The sequence below is a fragment of the Miniopterus schreibersii genome (genome assembly GCF_964146895.1).
Source record: "Miniopterus schreibersii genome assembly, chromosome: 8".
In the NCBI taxonomy this organism is placed as follows: Eukaryota; Metazoa; Chordata; class Mammalia; order Chiroptera; family Miniopteridae; genus Miniopterus; species Miniopterus schreibersii.
The window spans coordinates 28708267-28717503 of record NC_138109.1 but is presented as its reverse complement, the minus strand read 5'-3'; the positions used below and the strand labels follow the sequence as shown (position 1 = coordinate 28717503).

Below are 9237 nucleotides of genomic sequence, written 5' to 3'. Positions count from 1 at the left end.
ATAGGTAAAAGTACTTAGCCCTGTGCCTGATACTTTGAAAGAGCTCAATAAATACTTATCATCATTATCATCATTATTAACCACTACCTTTTGCCAGGCAGAAAACCTAACACATAGTAGGTATCAATTAATGGTAGGTATGAGACACATGAATGAATGAATGAATGAATGAATGAATGGTGTGACATATTTTTTCCTTGGGTCTGAGACTCCCCAGAAAGCTAGCTTACATCATCAGCAGAAACAGATGAGTTTCTTCATCTGACCTGTGAGAAGTACATCCCCTGTTCCGGACAGTCTGGCTCCAGAATCAGGGCACTTAACTACTGTGCCCTACCTATGATTCCAAGTAGGGGCAATTGCCATTCACAGCAATAATAATCATCACGTTTCTGTACAGCCTTGCCCTGTCTAGGCTCCTGGTCATCTTAGCCTTGGTCAGCCCCAAATGGCGCCATCTGCTACATTAGCTGACATCACAGGTACAGGCCAATCCAGAGGTTCCCAGGCTACCGAGGGCCTTGTCTGCAGCCATGGAGTTTGGCTCCCCCTTAGTCATGTGCATGCCTCTCGCTGGGGGCTCTGCTTGATCTTCCCTCCTCCACTTCCTCCCACAAAGCTAGGGCCACTCAGGCCACTCAGATCTGGGGGATTAGAGGCAATGAAATGGGAAATCTGAGACCAGAAAGGAACAAATCTTAGAACATGACCCTATGATCAGAAGAAGGGAGTCACATTGGGTCCCCATATGGGGAGAAGGAAAGATGGTAGCATTTGGAAGGAAACCTGGAGGCCTGACAGTGGAGATCTGAAGAGCTAGCTCCCTACACCTGCCACTGATGCTCAGGGCTTAGAAGTAGAAGGGAAAAAGCCATCAACCTGGACAGGGCACAGAACTCACCTAGGATGGAGGTGGCAAGTGCCTGGGCTTCCCACACCCAGAGGCCAAAACACCTGGTGAAGGGCCCTGGTGAGAGACTGATGTGAAGGCCACTGGGGAGGAGGGCAGTGAGGTTTGAAAATTCTGACTATGGTCACCAAGGGTCCCTTTGAGAAATAAAAGAAGACAGCTGCCAAAAGAGCCAATGTGAACACACGGGGAGCTTGGTGTCCTGAAAAGGGCTGCATGGAAGTGCACTTTAGGAATTTTTCCTGCCAATAAACCTACACACATAATATATGTACAAGGTCTCATTGCAGCTGGCTTGGGAATGACAATAGGTTGGAAACAATGTAAATGTCTATCAACAGAGGGCTGGTTAAATAATGGCACGTCTATGTATGGGAACAGTATGCTGGGTAAAATAGAATAAAGAAGTTCTTTATGAATTGATCTGGAAAGAGCTCCAAGGTACATTGTAGGGTGAAAAAAAAAAATCAAGATATATAACTTTGTAAACATTATGTTTCCAATTGTGTGTATAAGTTCTTAAATGAGAAAATAATGTATATTTGTTTTGGTTTCCATATGCAACAAAAATAGGATGACTAAAAAATTAATAACTGATTATCTGTTGGGGTAAATGGGCAACTTTTTGCTAAATACTTCCTTATGCTTTTAAAGCCAAGTAAATGTATTACCTATTAAGCAATTAAGTAAGTACTATAAAAGAAACAATGCAATCATTCAAGTAAATAAGGCTAAGTGAGCAAACCAAAATTAAAAACATTACTACATGCTAAACACTTCTATGGGCTCCAACCTGAAAATACCACCAGTGGCTATTGTGTTGAGGGCAGGACCGTGAAAGCCTGACCTATTGGACATCTGTGAGCTTTGACTTGCTGCCTTTCAAGGCAGGGAAGAAGGGGAGTCTGCTCGCTACGACCCCAGATTTTCTACCTTGCACTCCTCTTCTGTTCCCATTCCTCTGTCTTTGGCTCCTCTCTTGGTACTACCTAAATTGCTTTGGAAATAGACCTTCTCAGTCTGCCAGGCTGGACAGGGATTAGGGTAGAGAAAAGGGTTTTCATAGGAACTAGAGCAATAGACCCTCTGCACCCTTCCTTCAAAAACCAAACCAGAGCTCACCTCCTCCAGGAAGCCTTCCTCATGAAGCCCATAAAGCCCCCAGCCCCTCCACAACTCAGGAAAACATTCTGATGCTTAAGGTGGGGCCTGTGTCTCTCTCAAGCAGGGTCCAGGCCTCTTGTCTCTGATTCTGCTCTACCCCCTAAACCTCAAATCCAGCCTCCAGACAAGGGGTAGCTCAGGCCAAAGCCTGGCATGCCCAGCCCCAGCCAGGCTGCCCAGTGAGGGCAACAGGGGACAGAGAAGACACAGGCCCTGCCCCCAGGAAGGCAGGGTAGTATATCCTCACCTACCATCATAGTGGCTTTAGCAGTTACAAAGGCCATTCCACCCAGGCAGAGAGGACAGGGCACATTCTGTTTCAGAGGAGCCTGAGGCAGAGGCCCAAACTGGTGACTAAAGTGACCCAATAGCTCCCTCATCTTGTCAGCGCTCTGCACACTATATTGTCACCCACCGATATTTGACTCCTCTGAGCAGGGGCAGTGTCTGATGCATCTCTGAGTCTCAGCTGGGGAAGAGGCACAATCTAGGAACTTGGAGAGAGTTGTGAATTGCTGTGAAGGACAGAGAGAGGAAAGGCCTTGCCTAAGTTTGACCAGGGACTAGATCTCAGGTTTCCTGACCCCAGCCAAGCATGCTTTCCTCTACTTGCCTCTTAAAGAGTAGAGCTAGGACCACCCACCCCCATTCCCAGCTCCTCTACAGGGAAGGCTACCAAGGGCTTCCAAGAAGATTGAGGGGGAGAAGGGAAGGACCGAAGATCTGGGAGGGCTTCCATGAAGATTGAGGGGGAGAAGGGAAGGACCGAAGATCTGGGAGGGCTTCCCAGGGGAGGTGGAAGAGGCAGCCAGTTTTCCTCTCCCACACCAGACATTTGGGTTCCCCACCTTTCAGTCACTAGAAGCCACCCCCAGACCCAAAAACCATCCAAAAGGATCCTGGCTTCATTCCGCTGGTTTCCAGATCAAATCAGGTGCATACAAGGTGACCAATAGGTGGCGCTTTTGTCTCCACAAAATTGAGGAGAGAGGAAGGGAGAAGAGTCCAGGAGAAGGGGAGGGAGGGGGGAAGCATGGAAGGGGCAGGAAGAGGAAAACTGAAAGGAAAAGGAAACCAAAACCTGTCCCTTGGCTTGGAAAGGTAACTTTCCAGATCCAGACTGTGGGTGCGAGTGGGTGGGGAATATTGAAATAATCTGAGGAATTTTATTGGTGCCTGGAGCTCTCTATCCAAGTTTCTACCTCCCTGGACTCCTCAGAGAAGGAGAATGACTGGAGTCAGGAGGACCTGGATCAAGTTCAGAATCAGTCCTTTTGCAGCTTGACCTGGGTTAATCACTTAGCCTTTATGAACCCCAATTTCATCATCTGTAAGATGGAGCTAATAATTCTGATGCCACCCTGCATTCCAGGAGTAAACGGCATCTGATCATGCCTCTTTGTAATATACCACCAGATTCAATTTGCTGATATTTCATTGAGGAACTCTGCATCTTCTATGAGAGTGGCTAGATTTTGTTTGCGCAAACCTCTATCCGGTTTTGATAATGTAATTAAGTACACAGAATTGGGATGACTTTTTTTTTTCTGGGTTCTGCAACAATTTGTATAACTAGGAAAATCGGTCTCTTGATGATTGGACAGAATTCACGGGTAAAACCAGCCAGCCTAGGTGCTCTTTGGTGGAGGAATGGTCTCTAGATAGTATTTTCTGTTTGCTCTGTACTAATAGGTCTTTTGAGATAGGTTACTCCTTAAATCAGTCAAGTCAGACCAGGGTTTCTACCAGCCAAATGGCCACCCCCAAGCTTTCAGGGTCAGCGACCTGAGGCAATGATTAAACAAGAAAGTTTGTAATCTCCGTGGAAGTAGGAGGATTTTAGCCACTGATGGATTGTCCCCCTACCTTTGGATATCTACTTTTCTCTACCACCTCTGCTACCTTTCCAAGCCACCACCCTTTTGTCCTTGGATCCTGCAGTAGCCTTTTAATCCATGTCTCCGCCCTACCTCAGATCCCCTCTAAGAGCATATTTGGAGCTATGAAATGTCCTCTGAGCACATGCTATGGATTTTAATATGTACTGTTCTCACCTTTATTAGTTTATAAATAGTCTGTAATTTCAATTTCTAATTTATTTAGATGCTCTTTTCAAGTGCTTAATCCAAGAATGTAGGAACTTATGAACACTTGTGAATGTTGTACATTCATTGCAATAAAAATCTTAAAACGCATTCACATGAGCACATCCTGGATCATTTAGATAGCCTCCCAATACCATAAATACCAGAATACAGATATTTAGAGTCTTCATTTGCATTTGTTATCAAGTAGTGCTGCTTTAATCTTGAGATAAGGCAAAAAACAATGTGGGCTTTACAAGTATCTTCTGTGTTTGGGCCAGTTGTAGGCATGGCTCACTGTCTGAAGGAATGTGGGCAGTTCATTCAAACGAAAAAAAAGTGGTGGGTGAATTTACTTGTCACATGGCCCAAGGCACATCAAACCCAGAACACCTGAGATGAAGCAATCAGGGTCATAGTCAAGGTGCAAGTGATTTGGTTTCAGTAAAATAATATTTTACATTTTATTAATGTTATGAATTTAACATTTTGTAGCTGTTTGAATTTAATTTATAAAAATTCTGTTTTATAGTTGCCTAAGAGATACAAGTCTAAGGATTTTATATCTGCCCATACTAAATGACATTATAATTTTTAAAAGTTAAAGTAAATGTTGGAAGTCCACAGACTGTTTTCCTTTTAAAGGGGGACTGTTTAGCCTCCTGTACCTTGCAAAATCATCCCCTGCCCCCACCTCATACTTCCAGGGTCTCCCAAAGAGGTACTTCACAGGGACTTAAAACCGACCCAGTCACTATGGTGGAGAGTGCTCCACGTTACTTCTTTTCCCTTCTGCCTTCCAGGTGAAGCCCATAGCTCTCAAAATTGCCTGAAGAAATCTCTCTGTTGTTATGCTTCCCGAGTCCCTGCCAAGGATGTCACTTTCCTGTGTACTCAACTTCCCACGAGCAGGGCAATGTGGCTTCTTTCCAGCAGGCCCGCTAACCAGCTCAGCACCATCCTGGGCCCAAAGTCATCCTTCCAGTGCTCCAAGCCCCGCCCCCCAAATCAGGAAGCAGCCCCGCAGCTCACTTACTCCTAGAAGGAGCTCAGAACCATTCCCCTGCCTTCATCCTCTAAGCCCTCGTTTCCCACCAAGCCACCTTCCCACCTCCCTAGGAGTTAGTGCAAACTGAACCCAGAAACAACCTCCCATTCCCCTCTTCCTCAGCCCCCACCCCTGAAGAACTTAAGGCTAAAAAAGCACAGCTTTAACTCAACCGTTTTATCGTCACAGTGCACACTTAGCTTCTCACGCTAAAATAATCATCTTAAATGCAGATGTGCAAAATTTCCCCCCAAATTGACCTGGACTGAAACAAAGAAACCAACAGAAAGGAAGATATGGGATTCTTACCTTTCTTTGTACCCATGGCTGGCATATGGTGAGCCCTCCATGCTGTTGAATGAAAGGAAATTAAAGAGACATTTCAAAATAAAATCTTTCTGACTTTCCAGTTCAGCAGTGACCTTTCTAGCATTTCCATGCACACACTTCCCACCTCATCCAGTCCGCATTGTTCCAAGATCCCAGGGACAGAGACGTGTAGGATGGCGGTGGCAAGAATGAAATTCAGAGCTCACGAAGCACTTCCCGACTTCAGCAGAGTGAGAACAGTCCTCTCCCTCCCTGGAAACTTCTTGGATTTGAAAAGAAGTTATCAAGAGGCACTTTGAGGCGGGAAGAGAGGCTGTAACACCATTTGGAGCATTTTGATCTTTGTGGAACTGTACTCCTTAGAGAACCAGGTTGAATCTTGGCTACCTGCTGGGCCCCAGGGAGGGGTAATTTTCTCATTAGACAAATGGAGACATTGCAAGTGAGGATTGCAAGTGAGAATGGATAAGAATGTGCCAGAGTACTATCAACCCGGTTGTTTTTCAGTAAGTCAGGCCCAAAAGACACTAGGGAGTCATTCAGGCAGCGAGTCATTCAACAAATATTAAGTGAAGAGCTGCTATGCATCAGGCAAATGTGATCTGACTCTTGCTCAAAGAGGTTAACAGCTGGGGAAGAAGTCTAACCAGGGTGTTTCATACCAGACTGTCAGACCTACTGCCCTACCTCCAAAGATGATCCTCCCTACCTTCTCGGCTTTCCTGCATCTTTCTCCTCCATGAGCTGCCGCTTTCCACTCTCACCCTGCACCCCCACCTGAGCTTTAAACTCTTGTATCTAAGAGAGGTGCATCAGGCATGTTCAACATGCAAATCAGGTTCACTCTGGGCTCAAGACACACTGATCCCCTCCCCACCTTTTCCCACCTCTAATCTAGACCCTACTAGACTGGAATCCCTGGCGCAGAGGAGTTTGGGGAAGCCTGATGCTTAGCATTTGGGTCAGCACCAGGGAGTAGGACAAGAGCAAAAGCCAACTCACACAACAACCTACCTCTGAGTCTCCGCTCAATGCTGCCCTGTCCTTGGTGCTGGGGACAGTCAGGAATCAGCTCAGGTCCCTACTGCCCCAGCTCCCAATTTAGCAAAGGAGGTAAGACAAGGGGCATAGCGGATGGTGCAGGGCACAGCTCCAGAAGCGTGTGTGGGGGCTCTTTAAATAGAGAGCTTTTTAACATGAACCCCCAGCCTTGGCCCAGTGCCTTTTCTCCAGAATACTGTGCATACTAATCTCGGGCAAATTTTGTTAAGATGCAGAATCTGATGATTCCGTGGGTCTGAAGTGGAGCCTGAGATTCTGCATTTCTACCAAGGTGACACATTTCATCCCAGGAGCTGGTGAAGGTCCCTGGACTGCACTTTGAGTCCAAGGATCTAGAGCACTTATTTCTCTGAGGAGTGATTGGTAATGTCTCTTCCCCACTGGTCCCTAAGCACCACGAAGCAGCGATCTTGCCCATTTGTTTCACAATGTATTTATTCCCAAATCCTAGCACAGTACTTGGCACATTCAATAAGTACTTGAAGGAGCGGCCAATGCCTCTTTATCCATGGAAGCTGGAAGTAATCACACACAGCAGACAAACTCACTGGCCAAATATACTCATGTGCACACCCTTCTCACCCTCTGGGATGCAGCAGGTGATGGCATTTACCAGGCCTACTATGTGCATGGCTATGGTTAATCCCACCCTAATCCTACTTCATGAACCTCTGCCTGATGCTTCACAAGAGGCTCACACTATATGACAACCAAAGATCCTGAACAAAGCTCACCCCAGACCACTCCCCCAAATCACCAGCCAGCACACGGAGCCCAGAGAAAGCTTTCTTCTTTCTTTTTAATCAAATAAAATCAGCTTTAATTTAAAAACGACTAATCTAATGAATCAGTCCTAAATCTTCCGGATGGTGGGTAGCCCACTAAGTCCCCTTTCAGAGCCCCTGGTGCTGCTTGTCTCGGAAATCTCCAAGAACAGTCCCCAGGGCCTGGACCAGCGCGGCCAGGTGAGTGTGTGTGGAAGGAGGGGAGCACTCTCCCAGTAAGAAACTGAGGACAGGCAGGTAAGTGGGGGTGGGGGTCAAATTTGTGGGAAATAAAGAGAAGTGAGCGAGGGAGTCATGAACCCGGGCGTCTCAACTCTATTGTATAAACAAGAGGGAAGGTTGAAGAAATAAGGAGCCAGTCAGGGAGGCGGCTTGAGAGCGGACGCCTGGATTCTGAAGGCTTGGAATTCACCAGAAACCTGGGGTGCAGACTCACGGATGGTGATCGGCCTGGGGACGTGGGACCAACAACAGAGCTGGGGAAGCGCACAGATAGGGGCTCACAGTGAAAGGATAAGAACTGAGGGGCTCACGCATTGGGGTGGGGGGATCAATCCGGTGGAGAGATGGTGGGATTCTACCCATGGAAAGAGGTAACGTGTGCTCAGTCCCAGGGGCAAAGATGGGGAGCTCCGCGCCCCAGTCCCGGCGGCGAGAGGACCCCGGGCGACCCCTGCCGGCGGGGGAGGGCTCACAGGTAGCGCTCCAGTCCCGCGTAGCCCGGCGGCTTCGGGTACGCCTCCCCCGGGCCGAGGGCGCCGAGGGGGCCGAGCGCGCCCGGCGGCCCCCAGCCCAGCAGCGGCTCGGCCGGGGCGGGGGCGGGGCGCGCGGCGGGCAGCCCCAGGCGGTCGGGCGCGTAGAGCGGCGGGGAGGCGGCGGCCGCGCAGGGCGGGAAGGCGGCGTCGAGCGGGGCGCAGCGGGGCGGCTCGGGGGCGCCCAGCCCCGCCAGCTCGGGCGGCAGGCTCACCGGGCTGTCGACGCCGAAGAGGCGCGCGGGCGGCGCGGGCGCGGGGACGGGGGGCGCGAGCAGCCCGGGGCCCGCGGGGAAGGGCGCGTAGGGCCCCGGCTGCGGGGGCGCGGGGGCGGGCGGCGGGGCGCGCTTGAAGCGCTTGCGGCGCCGCAGGAAGCTGCCGTTGTCGAACATGTCGGCGGCCGCGGGGTCCAGCGTCCAGTAGTTGCCCTTGCCCGGGTTGCCCGGCTCGCGGGGCACCTTGACGAAGCAGTCGTTGAGCGTGAGGTTGTGGCGGATGCTGTTCTGCCACTTGCGCGGGCTGTCGCGGTAGAAGGCGAAGCGCTCGGTGATGAAGCGGTAGATGGCGGCCAGCGTGAGGCGGCGGCCGGGGGCGTGAGCCAGCGCCATGGCGATGAGCGCGATGTACGAGTAGGGCGGCTTCCCGCGCGGCAGGGGCCGCCGCCGCCGCCGGCCCGGGCCCGGCGCGGGCTCCGGCTCCTCGCGGCCCGCGGCCGCCTCCTCGGGCTCCGGCCGGGCCCCGGCTCCCGCGAGCGGCGGCGGCGGCGGCCCCGACGGCGCGACGGAGGGCGGGGCGGGGAAGGCGGGGAAGGCGGCGGGGGGCTCCATGGCGCCGCGCGCAGTCGCGGGGAGACCGCCTCCGGGCGCGCGCCGCTCGCGGAGAGCGGGACCGCAGACCCGCCTTATATGGGCGCCCCTCCCCTCCCCCGCCCGACCCGGGCCGGAGCTCGGACCTTCCCCGCCGGCCCGCGCCTCCCCCTACTTTGCCTCGCTCACCCCCTCACCGCGTCCCCAGGCCCCTGCCCTCTTTGCCCCTCCCTTGGTCTCCTTGCTTTGGGTCAGTCTTTTCTAGACCCAGCCTCATCCCGGCCGCATCCCCACTG

General features: G+C 51.1%; 1 protein-coding gene across 1 annotated transcript; it reads right to left on the bottom strand.

Annotated features, from left to right (window-relative positions):
* Positions 1 to 8074: 8074 nt before the first annotated feature.
* On the bottom strand, positions 8075 to 8962 carry FOXE3 (forkhead box E3; the record flags this gene model as incomplete). Its single annotated transcript, XM_081145196.1, has 1 exon — positions 8075 to 8962. One exon carries the CDS (start codon positions 8960 to 8962, stop codon positions 8075 to 8077), a length of 888 nt encoding a protein of 295 aa, XP_081001322.1.
* Between the last annotated feature and the right edge of the window lie 275 nt (positions 8963 to 9237).